This window comes from Eriocheir sinensis, chromosome 29 (genome assembly GCF_024679095.1).
Source record: "Eriocheir sinensis breed Jianghai 21 chromosome 29, ASM2467909v1, whole genome shotgun sequence".
Classification (NCBI taxonomy): Eukaryota; Metazoa; Arthropoda; class Malacostraca; order Decapoda; family Varunidae; genus Eriocheir; species Eriocheir sinensis.
In genome coordinates this window covers 1621050-1636566 of record NC_066537.1, presented here as the reverse complement: position 1 = coordinate 1636566, position 15517 = coordinate 1621050, and the positions used below count along the sequence as shown (strand labels likewise).

Here is a 15517-nt window from a genome sequence, read left to right as displayed (position 1 = left end):
CACAGGTGGAAGTGTTTAAGAAGGTGGACAATGGAAGAAAAAAGCGAGAGATTGGCCGTGAGTATGACGTGTTTACTGCCAGCAGACCAGGTTTTTTCTTTTTTTGCTGGTAGGGGGGGTTCGGGCCCGTGACCGCCCATATGTATTTTCCCCATAGGTTATTAAGTTCGCCATTTGCGCATTCGTCATTTGCGCACCTTCAGACCGCCCATATGTGCGCAAATGGTGAGGTTTGACTGTAATTGCTGACATATGAAGACCCGTTGTATTTTCCTCTTCCCAAGGATTTCTCTCAACCAATGAACTCCAAAGAAGACGATCCTCGCGTCCAAACCCATACCTGGCGGCGGATCATAAAGAGGTCGTATCGCGCTGAATACATTTACTTAAGAGTATACTTAAATAATTATGTCAGACGAAGTCCTAAAAGTAATATCAATGCCTGTGGAAGTATTTGAAGCTCGTGCTTTATGACGCCTTAACTGTATGACTTAGAGACGCCTTTACTGGTCAGCTTACAGCCATAAGAGTGCTCTATTTGGTGGTGGTGGTGGTGGTGCATAGAAGAAATACATAGCTGCCAGATACCTCCGAGTTATACAACTATCTACTGCTCAAAAAAATGTATCGGCAAAGTAATGAAGTATTACATTAGTGATATTGTGTAAACAATGAAGACCAGATTCAATACATATTTTTTCTTCTAAAATTAATCACATAATACTTTGGGTTCTCTGATACTTAATATAATATTACCAATATGATGCCATATGGGGGAATTATTTTTTTATGTATTCGTCCAAAACCCTCAAGATTAATCGATTTTCACCAAATTTTAGGCCAAGGCCCCTTTAACAATCGATAGAGTCTACCAGGAGGTACTTGAGGTGGAAAAGGGGCCAGCATGGAGATTTTGCTCGGAAGAACCCCTGGATTTTGCGTCCCCACGGCCTATGTCTCCAGTGATTGATTGATCGATTAATTATTTCACGAGACTGAATTGAAGCCTGCATTATTACCTGCACAGTACGCCTGACCCCACATTCTATTATGTTTTATCAGCCAAACGTTCGAACTTGGACTTGAGGACGTTCTGGAATGCCATCCGTGTGAGTGCCGGGAACAGCTTCGTGTGGGAGACCGCCGGGCCACTCATCTTCAGTGGCTCCTACGACCCTGGCTTCCCCATTACTCTACAGAACAAGGATCTCCAGCTCGGATACGACATGGCACGAAAGTATGAGGTATGTGATAATAGTAATACAATAACAACTACAGCAACAAATACAACAAAAACAAATATAACGATAATAATTATAATAAGGTCAACAGTAAGTAAATAGGAGTAATTATGATGATAATAAATGACAATAATAATGGAAATTATAATAATAATAATAACGCTATTAACAACAACAACAACAACAACAACAACAACAACAACAACAACAACAACACTAGCAGAAAACAACAACAACAACACTAGCAGAAAACAACAACAACAACAACAACAACAACAACAACAACACTAGCAGAAACAACAACAACAACAACAACAACAACAACAACAACAACAACAACACTAGCAGAAAACAACAACAACAACAGCAACAACAACAACAACAACACTAGCAGAAAACAACAACAACAACAACAACAACAACAACAACAACAACAACAACAACAACAACACTAGCAGAAAACAACAACAACAACACTAGCAGAAACAACAACAACAACAACAACAACAACAACAACAACACTAGTAGAAAAAATAACTACAATAACAATAATGATGATAATAGTAATAATAATAACAACAACAATAATAATAATAATAATAATAATAATAATAATAATAATAATAATAATAATAATAATAATAATAATAATAATAATAATAATAATAATAATAATAATAATAATAATAATAATAATAATAATAATAATAATAATAATAATAATAATAATAATAATAATAATAATAATAATAATAATAATAGTAATAATAATATAATAATAATAATAATAATAATAATAATAATAATAATAATAATAATAATAATAATAATAATGATAATAAAAATAATAATAATAATAATAATAATAATAATAATAATAATAATAATAATAATAATAAAAATATAATAATAATAATAATAATAATAATAATAATAATAATAATAATAATAATAATAATAATAATAGCAATAGTAAAAATAATGATAATAATAATAATGATAATGATGATGATGATGATGATGATGATAGTAACAATAATATTAATAATAATAATAATAATAATAATAATAATAATAATAATAATAATAATAATAATAATAATAATAATAATAATGATGATGATTATGATGATGATGATAATAGTAATAATAATATTATTATTATTATTATTATTATTATTATTATTATTATTAGTAGTAGTAGTAGTAGTAGTAGTAGTAGTAATAATAATAATAATAATAATAATAATAATAATAATAATAATAATAATAATAATAATAATAATAATAATAATATTATTATTATTCTTATAATAATATGATAATAATAATCGTCATAATAATAATAATAATAATAATAATAATAATAATAATAATAATAATAATAATAATAATAATAATAATAATAATAATAATAATAATAATAATAATAATAATAATAATAATAATAATAATAATAATAATAATAATAATAATAATAATAATAATAATAATAATAACAATAAAAATAACAATAACAATAATAATAATATCATTATTATTATTATTATTATTATTATTATTATTATTATTATTATTATTATTATTAATTATAATAATGGCACTACTACTACTACTACTACTACTACTACTACTACCAATAATAATAATAATGATGATACTACTACTACTACTACTACTATTACAACAACTACTACTTATAATAATAATAATAATAATAATAATAATAATAATAATAATAATAATAAGAAGAAGAAGAAGAAGAAGAAGAAGAAGAAGAAGAAGATAATATCAATAAAAAAATGATGATGATAATGATAATAATGATGATAATTATATATAATAATCAATTCTGGCACAAGTTTTAACTTTCCAAACTACCCTACTATTGATTTTATCCCTCTTTCTATATCTTTATCTTCACTTTCTGGCCGTTCTACATCTGCTGTGGTATGCAGCCCCTGTTCTTCCTCTAAACCTATCAACAGTGGTGTCTCCAACGCTCTTTCTGTTCTTCATTGATGATCTTTCCAAAACAAACTGTCTAATCCACTATTACGCCAATGACTCTACTCTGCTTTACTCAACATCTTTTGAAAAAAAGACCCTCCCAACTATAACTACACGATTCTAGGATGGAGGCTGCAGAATGCTTCACCTCAGTCAAACCTTAATTGCTATCATTTCTAAATGGGGAAGAGAAACCTGTTGGCCTTCAACGCCCCCAAAACTCAATTTCTCCACCTGTCAACTCGACACAGTCTTCCAAACACCTATCCCCTATCCTTCAGTAACATTCACCTGTCGCCTTCTTCTACAACAAACATCCTAAGTCTATCCTCAACTCAAAAAACTCATCTAGAAAACCTCATATCTCTTCTCTTATTAAATAAGCTTCCTCGAGGTTGGGCGTTCTGTATCGTCTCCGACAGTTTTTATCCCCCCTCACAGATGCTGTCCATATACAGGGGCCTTGTCCGTCCTTGTATGGAGTATGATCTCATGTCATATGTGGGGGGCTCCACACACACACAGCACTCTTGGACAGAGTAGAGTCTAAGTTATATAGCTCTTCGTCTCATCACCTCCCCTCCTTTCACAGACAGTCTTTTGCCTCTTAAATTCCGCTTCAATGCTGCATCACTTTTTATCATCTTTCAATATTATCATACTAGCTAACTGCTCTTCTGAACTTGCTAACTGCGCGCCTTCCCCCCTCCCGCGGTCCCGCTGCACTCGACTTTCTACTCTAGCTCCTCCCCATACTGTCCAAATCCCTTACGCAAGAATTAACCAGCATCTGGGAGGCGGTTGCCGAGTGGTTAGCGTGCGGGATGGGTGAGCCCGAGTACCTAGCGTGGACTAGCTTTGAGTCGCCACCGAAACACACTGATTTTTCAAGTCATTGCCAAGTGGCGGAAGATCACCCACATGCTGTCCGGATTTTCAACCAACCTTTTATTTCAGCGACTTAGGTCAAGAGGAGCATCGGGGGGCAGCATGGCCCAAGCAAAAGTTATACATCACCGCAGCCACTATAAATAAAATTAGCATAGCTGGGCACGATAACAGAAAACCTTATTCCCGATAACCGTTAACTGATAATGAAAAACCTTAACGGCGATAACCGATATTCGTTAACTAGAGACACAAATATGGGCGATAACCGATAACCGATACCCGATATAAATCCACAATTCCGATACTAGCTAGCGATAAGTCCGATAGGCGAAAACGATACTATATTGATATTTCAGATAGAACTACATTGATGAATTAAAATTTTCATTATCTGTATTTTAGGAAACTTACAAAACCTTAAAACCACACGTTGACACGTACATATGGACGTTAATACTAGAAATGCCTGAACCGGTGTTGTGTTATTTGGCGTCCCCACCGTCAAAAATTGTTTACAAACACTGGTCTCTCGTGAACGGTGCATGCTCAGACCAGCAAGCGTAGAGCTGTACAGTCTCACAAAGATTTTAAACCGTAATTAAGAGTTGTTGGAAGGCTGAATCGGACATATAGTACCACTACCACCATCCTCGCTGTTTTTAGAACGACACTCTGTACGAGTTGTATTTATATGTACAGAGTGTACGTCGTTCTAGAAACAGCGAGGATGGTGGTACTGTATGTTTGATTCAGCTTTCCAGCAACTCTTAATGTGTTAAAAAAGCATTGTGAGACTGTACAGGGCTACACTTAATGGTCTGAGCATGCGCAGTTCACGAGAGACCAGTGTTTGTACACAAAAGCGCCAGCTTTTGACGATGGGACACCAAATAACACAACACCGGGTGCCTTCAGTATCATGGCATGGTCACAAACGAATATGGAATATCAAATTTGAGGCAGTGAATAATCATTTTTGGGGCAAAGTTAAATGATTTTTCTCTATGATATATTGATTTTTGAGTAGCATAAAAAAAATAACCTAGTGTTTTAATTTTCATGACCTAAGTATGAAATCTCATCACCGAAGATATTTCATACCGCGAAGTTTTTTCATACAACACCGGGCCACGCATGCGCAGTAAGGAGACAAAAAAAAATTCCTGAGGCGGAAAAAAAGTAGCGATTATCGCTAGTTTGGTTACAAAAGTAACGAAGATACCGATATATATTTAAATAAGTAGCGGATGGTCGATAATCCGATTTTGTTATCAGCGATAAAGTATCGCGATAACTTATCGCGATAACGCCCAGCTATGAAAATTAGCCTATGCTACTAACGGGCTGGAGCCGTCCATAAGGCCCCTCAAGAAAGTATATCTACATTTCAGGCCACAACAACAACAACAAAAAAAAAACTCTTCATTCTTTCATCCCTTACAATAGTAAACTCCGGATCAATTTTCCTTCGTCTGCATTTCCTCCTGCATACGACTTGAACTCCTTCAAGAGGAGAGTATCGAGACAACTCTCCTCCTAAAATAGATCTCTCTTTTGGCCACTCTTCTAAACTCTTTTTTTATGAGGGCAGTGATTAGCGGGCTTTTTTCTCAATTATTTTTTGCCCTTGAGCTGTTTCCTTCACTTTAAAAAGTATATAACACTACTACTACTACTACTAATAATAATAATAATAATTAATAATAATAATAATAATAATAATAATAATAATAATAATAATAATAATAATAAGTTATAATAATAATAATAATAATAATAATACTTATAATAATAATAATAATAAGAAGAAGAAGAGTAACAATATAACAGTATATTACAGGATCAATGAATTCGCTGTGAACACCATTGATTACATTCACAAATTTCCCCACAACCCTTCAATCGAGATAACATTCATTGCACTCTAGCCTCGCAGTGCCCCACACTTTTATTTGAAAAATCTGTTTAGATGAAGAAAACGAAGGGATGACAAACTATTGACCTTTGGTGAAGGGCCAGAGATTCTCTTCAGGAACTTTGCCAGTGCAGCTATATTTTTTTTTTATAACCACTGTCTGTTTTGAACATAAAGCTCAAACACCTGAGGTAGCACAGTCACCCTGTACTCTGCACAGGCTGCTTGATGTGTGGCACCATTCTGTCCTTTGGTACATGTACACATTCCAACAGAGAGATCCACAATATATGTTTCTGATGGACTGGACTCACTCTGCACTTGGAATTTCTTACCACCCAATGGAGATAATGCATCCAATGAAACTTTGCCAGTGTTTATTGGCTTGATGCGACGCCGCTTCACTGCCACATCCACCAGACGTTTACAACTGATTGTAACGTCCTGAATTTTCTCTTTACTACACTCCCACACGACCTCTGCGCGTAACGAAACACACGAAAAATTAATCCAGACAAGGAAAGGCCGGCTTTGCTGGCGCCGGGGATCAAACCCACGACCAGCGAAACAGGAAAGCTACTCCTTAACCAGTCGGTCAAAGAGGTGCCCCTTCACTGAGTGAGTTATGGGAGGTTCGCCCATCTGGTGGGTCTGGCACCACATGATAATTTTCATATGATGGCAAAGTGCAGTCTTTACTTCATACTCAAAATTATTCGTTTATTCTTTTAATTAAATAAGGGCTGGCCAAGGGCTAATAAAAATAAAACCGCTTAAGTGTTAGGAAGGTGGTAAAACAGGGTTAAGATTCGTTTTAGGTCCGTACGTGCCTGTATCTCATTACCTACCTTATGAAACATCACTATCTCTTCGTATATCTTTTCTACAAACCTTCAACAGTCATGGAAACGCTTTGAAAATCCAATTCAAAGATTTTTTTTACTCCTGAAAATAGGGGATAATGTTTACGAAAGCGCGTCGCCTCCTCTGGCGGCGGCCGCGGCGACGCTGCAGCCGGTGTTGCGAGAAATACCTCCTCGCTGAAATAAGTCACATATACATGTGAGGGGGGGTCGAGCGGGGCGCAGCCCCCCCCCCCGTTAGTAGGTCGTAAAGTTCGATTGGAGTAGTTAAAATATGCTTCCCCACTCTAAACCCTCTGCGAGCTATTTTGCGGTTGCGGAGGCGGCACCGTCGCCGCGGCCGCCGCCATAGGAGGCGACGCGCTTTCGTAAACATTATCCCCTATTTTAAAGAGTTAAAAAAAGTCCTTGAATTGGATTTTCAAAGCGTTTCCATGACTGTCGAAGGTTTGTAGAAAAGATATATGAAGAGATACTGATGTTTCATAAAGTAGATTATGAGATACTGGCATGGACCTAAAACGAATCTTTACCTAAAACAGTATGAGGAAGAGAGTTCCACAGGTTATTAATGAAAGGGATGAAAGAGTGAAGATACTGGTTAACTCTTGCCAGGGATGGAGTAATCGTATTCGGTATTCGAATTCGAATAAATTCGAATACCATATATTGGTGTATTCGTATTCGTATCCGAACAATTATTGATATGAATCAAAGTATTCCCATTCGCATTCGAATACAAGGATAAAATATTAGTGTTCTGCTAATAGTCTAATGAATACTTCAAAATTTACCATCAGAAATAACAGCCGTTGTTCCTTACAGTTCTCTTCTTGGGCGGACGTGCAATCGTCGTGTATAATACAGGCTCATGAGCTCATTTTGCTGTTCCATAACTTTAGAACAGTGCTATACCCAGTTACGCCAAAAAGTTATTTTTCAATGAAAAGTATTCACGAATATATTCATGAATACTTTCAGGAAGTATTCGTATTTGTATTTGAATTATAATCATTTCAGTGTATTTGAATTCATATTCATATTCGTTAAAATTTGAAGTATTCGTATTCGAATACACAACTCAGGTACTCACTCCATCCTTGACTCTTGCATAATTAGGTGAGCAGGATAGGGATCGATGAGAGTAAGTAGAAAGTCTTGTGCAGCGAGGCCGCGGGAGGGGGAAGGCATGCACCTAGCAAGTTCGGAGGAGCAGTAGGTATGAATATAACAATCGAAGATAGCAAGAGTTGCAACACTTCTGCGATGTTTCAAAGATTGAAGACAGTCAGTTAGAGGAGGGGAGCTGATGAGACGAAAAGCTGTGGACTCTGTCCTCTTCAGAAACCCTAAATTACCATGTGGTGAGGTTTGTTTTCGTAAAATTAAAACCCCTCCCCCCTGGGGGGGCTTTTGCGTCATAGTCGGACATGCGCGTCATAAGACGCTCATGTCAACATATGCGGTATCATTCGTATATACGTAAAAATTGCATTAGAATATTTTATTTCTTCGTAAATTTTGTCATCTGTCATCCTGTCTTCTTTGCGCGGAGAGGCAGGGGAGGAAAAGAGGTGCCATCGCGCCAGTGCCAAGCGAGACACAGACGGCCCGAGACGGGAAGAGTATGTCGTACTTTCTCCTCCTCTCCAGCCAAAAAAACGTCCTTACAAATGACGTACAAGCGCAAGGAAACCGGAAAAAGTCACCAACATCAAGAGGGCTTATGGAGCGGCCAAACCTCAGAAAACAAGCAAGAGAGTAGCGTAGAAGCAAGGCACTCCCGCGATCGAGGCACTCCCGCGGCACTCGCGCTACGCGGGAGTGCCGCGCCATTGCCAAATAAGCATAATATGTGAAAATGAAAATCCATGAAAAATAATAAAAAATAAAAAAAGAATCAAAAAAATGCAAAAATGAAATAGGAGCCAATATCTCGAATTTTTTTAAAAATATCTCGAATTTTGTTTAATCGGGTAAAAATCTTGATAAGACTTTTGTGTTTTAAAGGGCAAACTTTGAAACAAAGAGATGTTTGAAAAAGAAATAAATTTTTTTCAATAATGTCAAAAGAAAACAGGACAAAGACAAAAAGAAGACAAAGATTGTAATTTTAAAAATAATTGAAAAAGATTGTAATTTAAAAAAAACAAAAAAAGTTCAAAAAAAAACAGATAGGTCAAAAAATTTTCTAAAGTATTTTTAAAAAAAAAAATAAAAAAAAAAAAAAAAAAAAAAAAAAAAAAACAAAAAATACTTTCTCCGAGTCTTCACTTTGCTTTCACTGAAATCACCAGAAACACAGAAAACCTTTTACACAACAACAAACACACTAATAAACAAATTTCTGGAATTGGATGTACCATATGGAGGCGCCTATAGTCGCCCCTCCCCCCTCTTACAAGAAAGACACCTAACTTTATAGAAGCTGATTTAACAAGAGAGATGCAAATTTTCCAAGTGAGATTTTTTTGTGAATGACAAAGAAAAATGTTCAGCGTGGGCGGGAAGGACTGAAAAGAACCTAGTGTCCTTGAAGAAGTTTTCTGAAAGGTCTGGTTAAGTAGATTTTGGTGAAAATTTGGGTTTTGAGGCATCGAACACAATAGAAAACATCTCATTGTTATATAGTACAAAGAAACCTGAACGCGAAAGGTCAGATTTAATTCCAAGATGGAACCCCCCGGAGATAGATCCTCCTGATGATTTCTACCTATAAATAATAACATAAAACATAAATGTAGGAGTCTGCAAGATGGCAGTGAGGCTATGCTAAGCAAGCTCTTTTGAACCCTAAAGCTCCGTGTCCTAACCCCCACCTATATTATTTATCCATGAATTTTATCTATTTTATTTTTAATGTGATGAATTATTGCCACTCAGCACGTGATGCTAAGCCTATTCCTCATCCACCCTCTGTTAGTAAACCAATTTTGCCTATGTCCCTGTTGAATTTGAATTTATCCAGTTTAAACCCATTACTTCGTGTCCTACCCGGTTCTCTTACCAACAAAACCTTATGAGTATCCCCCTTATAAACCTCGATCATGTCTCCACGCACCCTTCGCCTTTCTAGAGAATGCAAGTTTAACTGTTCGAGTCTTTCCTCGTATGGCAATTAAGTTTCTCAACCCCTGAATCATCTTAGTCATCCTCCTCTGCACCGATTCTAACATTTTGATATCCATTCTATAGTAAGGTGACCAGAACTGAACCGCATAGTCAAGATGAGGTCTAACTAATGCTAAATATAGTTTGAGGAAGACTGCGGCGCTTCTGTTGCTTACGCTCCCTGAAATAAATCCCAGTACCTATTTGCTCGATTTCTAGCTTGAGTGCATTGTGCCCTTGGACGGAGATCAGAGCTCACTAAGACCCCTAAATCCCTCTCGCACCCAGACCTGCTTATGGGAGCGTCATTTAAGCAATAGTTATGAGAGGGGTTGTTCCTATCTACACTCAGAATACTGCACTTCCCTACATTGAACTCCATTTGCAATTTATCCGCCCAGTCATACAATCTGTTTAGTTCATCCTGGAGAATACTAGCGTCCTGATCTGACTCAATTACTCTACCGGTCTTGGTATCGTCTGCAAACTTACTGACATCACTACTAATTCCTGTATCATCAGTTCTGCATCAACAAGTCTGTTGTCGTCACAAAGAACTCGGCTCTGAAAAATCCTACAGCTTTGGAGGATCCTCCAATGAGTACTAACAAGGATGTGATCGATCTCCTTTGTCACCACTAGCATTGATATGCCAAGTCTAGCGGATTTTGCAAAGTTCAGAAGTAAAGAACTGTTTGCGTTTCTGGTGCAAGAGCCATGAAGACCAATACATAACCTGTAACCAGCTTTCTGTGTACCAGTAAATACATTAAAATTGCTCACAACAATGAGTGTATCATGCGGGGGGCAGTAGTCGACTATGGAATCGAGCTTGCCTCAAGTTCACACATCTCGGTAGCGGCGTACACTGCAAGCTCTTCGTCTTATCACCTCCCTTCCTCTCACCGAGTCTTCTATCTTGAATTCCGCAGCAATGTTGCATCTTTTTTTTTTTTTATCTTGTATTGATATTTTCATGCTAACTGATCTTGTGAATTTAGTAACTGCATGCCTCCCCCCCCTACCGCGGCCCCACTGCATGTGCACTCAAGTTTCCACTCAAGCTCATCCCCATACTGTCCAAATCCGTTATGCAAGAGTTAACCAGCATCTTCACTATTTCATCCTTTACGCTGGTAAACTCTAGAACAGGGGTTCCCAACCTTTTTGTTCCTCTTTACCCCTTGGACATTTTTATAGGTTCCCGTGTACCCCTAAAAATTTTGGATAAAAAAAAAAAGATGAAATTGTAATATTTCGATATTATTTTATAATGAAATCTGTATGTGTAGACTGATGATATAATTTAAATAACAGTTTTGCTTACTATAATGAGGGAATTAAAAAAAAAAAAAACGACATTGTGCAATTTGAATGCTGATTACAACACTATGCATTGTACAGTAGTGGTTATTCTCTCGGACCCAATGTCCCCCTGAATAGTGCAAATGTACCACTTGGGGTACATGGACCCCAGGTTGGGAACCCCTGCTCTAGAACAATCTTCCTTCATCTGTATTTCCTCCTGCCTACGACTTGAACTCTTTCATGAAGAGAGTATCGGGACACCTCTGCTCCCGAAATTGACATATCTTTTGGGCACTCTTCTAAACTTTTTTTAGAGGGGCAGTGATTAGCTGGCTCTATTTTTTTTTTCTTTTTTGCCCTTGAACTGCTTTCTTTGATGTAAAAACAATTACAGTAAAAAAAAAAAAAAACATGTAAATAACACGCGCAACATCGTTCCCAAACGACGGGCGTGGGTCGACTGACTCGGTACCTCGGGAGCGTGGCTTGAGTCAAGGGAGGGGGGGAAGAACAAAGGCAGGCCTACATGCCAAGCAAGTTTGGGCGCGCTGGCTACCCTGCTTATTGCGCTGCAAGTTTATTTGCGGACGTGGCACTGAGGGGATCGATCCGGTTGTCCGTATATACGAACGTGATACTGATGGCGTTAAGAAAAGTAATGGATATAGATGCATGCCTTTAGGGGTGGTCATCGGTAAAACCTGTATGTCTATGTATATATACAGATGTGTGTGTGTGTGTGTGTGTGTGTGTGTGTGTATATATATATATATATATATATATATATATATATATATATATATATATATATATATATATATATATATATATATATATATTTTTTTTATTTATTTATTTTTTTTTTTTCGTCGCGGCCTATTGCGCCGGTAGGCTTCTTCCCGGTGGATCCTGATGGTCGGTCCGAGGCTTCTTCCCGGTGGTCCGTTCTGGCGCAGGCGAGTGTTTATAGGGGCGCCATATCTTGCGTTGGCTCATGCTGCCCTCCCGGAGCTCATCTTTAATCCTAGAATCTAGAGTCCGGGTTGATAAGTGGTTTTCTGGACAGCATGTGGGTAGTTTTAAGCCACTCGGCGGCGGCTGAAAAATCCCAGCCTGGTGGCACCGGGCGGGGATCGAACTCACGTCCTCCTGAACGTGGCGCCGTCACTCTGTCGACTCAGCCACTGCCTATATATATATATATATATATATATATATATATATATATATATATATATATATATATATATATATATATATATATATATATATATATATATATATATATATATATATATATATATATATATGATTTTAGAAAGAAAATTTGATATAAATTCATGCTTTCAGGTGTAGTCTTCGTTAACAAATAAATATATCTTATCACAATCAAATAAATGAAATGTACGTCTCCCCACAGGTACCAATGGACATGCACCAGTTCGCCCTCTCTATCTACCGCCGCACGCAGTATCAGCTGGGTGACGAGGCTGGTTGCTACTCTCCTCCGAGGACCTACGAGATCGCCCTCAATGAATCTTTGCAGGTTAAGGGTTTTGACACGTGGGAATATGACAATGAAATTTACAACGACTCTCTAGTTGTGTCTCACAGCGGACTGCCACCAAGAAATAAGAAATAAAAAGGGAAGGAATAAGAAGAGTATTGGTAGTAGTACCGACAGTGGTAGTAGTAGTAGCGGTGGTAGTAGTGCTGGGAGTTTATTGTTTACTGTTTATTGCCACATTACAGATACATACATTGAGCAGTTATATAAAGGCATTATTAAGGCATTAGTCTGCTGAGCTGAAGCTCCTAAGCAGACATGAGATTTCTTCACATGAAACAAATGACGGCAATTGGTAATAAATTAAGACTATATTCTACGAAAAAATTGAGACAAGACATATCCTACAAGCAATTTGAGACATCTTAAAAATAACACCCTACCATTCATCAAATAAATCTGCATTTGACATTATTGTATATTGATTGATTAATTTTTCAATTTATAGAAATGTTTTTTTAAGTTTGCTTTTGAATAAATTGAGGTTAGTTATTGTTTTCAAATTATCAGGTATCCAACATTTCGGTCCGAAGCAATGTATTGAAAATTTGTACAATATTGTTCTGTGTTGTGGACACATCAGGTTGACATTATCCCTCTAGTTCCCTGGCTGTGATGAACATGTTTAAACAATTGGCTGTTGCTCTTACTATAATTTAAATCGTTATAAACAGATAGAAGACAAAAATACTGTAATAGGTAGTCAATATTCAGTAATTTTAATTCATTGAACAATAACTGTGTAGAATCATATTTTCCTTTGTATGTAATGGATCTTAAAATCTTTTTCTGCATTACAATAATTTTCTTTGCAACTGACGGCCATGTGCAACCCCATATTGACAAACAATATATGAAATGAGGATAAAATAATGAGTAGTGCAGATTTTCCAAGGCATCAACTGTAAGGTTATAACGGGTTTTGTACATTACTCCACAATTTTTTGACACTTTTAAGCAGAGTGACTGTAGGCTATATGGTTTTTCCAGTTTAAATTTTCATCTATGAAAATTCCTAAAAGTTTTGTGCATGAAACTCTCTTTCCTTCACATTCTTCCATATATACTGGCCCGATGCTATACTCAACAAATCGATTTTGAAATAATATATAGTTTGTTTTATTATCATTTACCTTTAATTTGTCAGCAGAAACCCATTTACTAATTTTCTCTAATTCAATATTCAAGGCAGTATGCAAGTGATTTAAATTGTCATCATGTAAAAGAAGATTTGTGTCATCAGCCAACAATACATAATTGAATATTTCAGTGGCATTGGAAATATCATTTACATATATCAAAAACAGCAATGGCCCCAGCATTGACCCTTGAGGAACTCCCGCATCAATAAGCCTTAGTTGTGATGGTTTCTTACTACAGTATACGAACTGTTTCCTATATGTTAGATAACTTTCAAATCATTTTAGTTGTATTCCTCTTACTCCAGTGTTATAAAGTTTATCAGCTAAAATTGCATGGTTCAGTATATCAGAGGCTTTAGAGAGGTCTAGGAATTAATATGCCTGCCACATACCGTTTTCTTTCCAGATTACTGTAAACTTTATTTGTAGCCTAAATTTCATTATGGCTTTTTCATATGACTTATTATTACGAAATTCGAACTGATTATCGGATAGTAAATTAAAATTTTCCAGAAACCTCCTCAATCTTTGAACAATAGCTTTTTTCATATACTTTACTAATCGATGGTAAAATAGATATAGGTCTATAATTATTTTCATCTTCGAGAGAGATCACCTGACTTAAATATTGGAATCACTTTAGCTCTTTCAAGTTTGTCGGGAAAACATCCTTGCTGAAAACAGAGATCGATAATGTGGGCCAGAGGTATATCTATGTATTGTGCTGTAATCTTAAGCAGTCTAGGTGGAATTTCATCATATCCTGGAGCAGTGTTTGTTTTTAAGTTAGATACAGATTAATCTCTTCCCTAGTAACAGGGCACAAGTAAAGAGAGATATTGGCAGGATTGTTGAAAAACTGACGGTGGGAATTTTGTAGTGCAACTGTTTGCTGCTGTGAAGATTGTCTTCTTCAGAAAGTGATCATTAAATGCATTTTATTTCATTTGCAAGTTTGTTATTTCTTCCCAATAGACTATTTATTGTGTTCCAGATTGATTTACTGTTTCTTTGTTGTTTCTTGAACTTACACTGAAAATATTTGTTTTTTGCAACGCACAACAAGGTTACTAGCTGGTTTATATAAGTTTTGTATCTTGGTCCATATGACAGTAGCCATTTTGATGCAAGTTTTTCGAGTCTGTGTTTCTCCTTTATATTATTTCTTAATACTGTAGTAATGTAGGGGCTTCTGTCGTATTAATCCACAGCTTTATTATTTTTTACTGGAAAACAAGAATGAAATTTATCTCTATATAGCGCATGAAATTCCTCAAATGCATCGTTTGGATCACTGATATTTGAGATTTGAAACCAGTTTTTATTTGCTACTACTTCTGTAAATAAGCTTACATATTCCTTTCCGAAAAATTCCTCATTTCCACATATACATCAGGATTTTTTTTACTATATTCCTAAATTGTGAATAAACTGCAAAATGATCTGATACATCAGTATAAATTATATAA

The 15517-nt window shown here is 36.1% G+C and overlaps 1 protein-coding gene across 2 annotated transcripts in view; it reads left to right on the top strand.

Annotated features, from left to right (window-relative positions):
• The window catches only part of LOC127004768 (2-(hydroxymethyl)glutarate dehydrogenase-like), a 108925-nt gene extending 93931 nt beyond the window's left edge, over positions 1-14994 (top strand). For both annotated transcript variants that reach the window (XM_050872877.1, XM_050872876.1), the window contains 2 exons: positions 1063-1244; positions 12760-14994. In XM_050872877.1, coding sequence (XP_050728834.1) covers positions 1063-1244; positions 12760-12981 — 404 coding nt within the window. In that variant the 3' untranslated portion in view covers positions 12982-14994. The remainder of the gene's footprint in view (positions 1-1062; positions 1245-12759) is intronic.
• Positions 14995-15517: the final 523 nt, after the last annotated feature.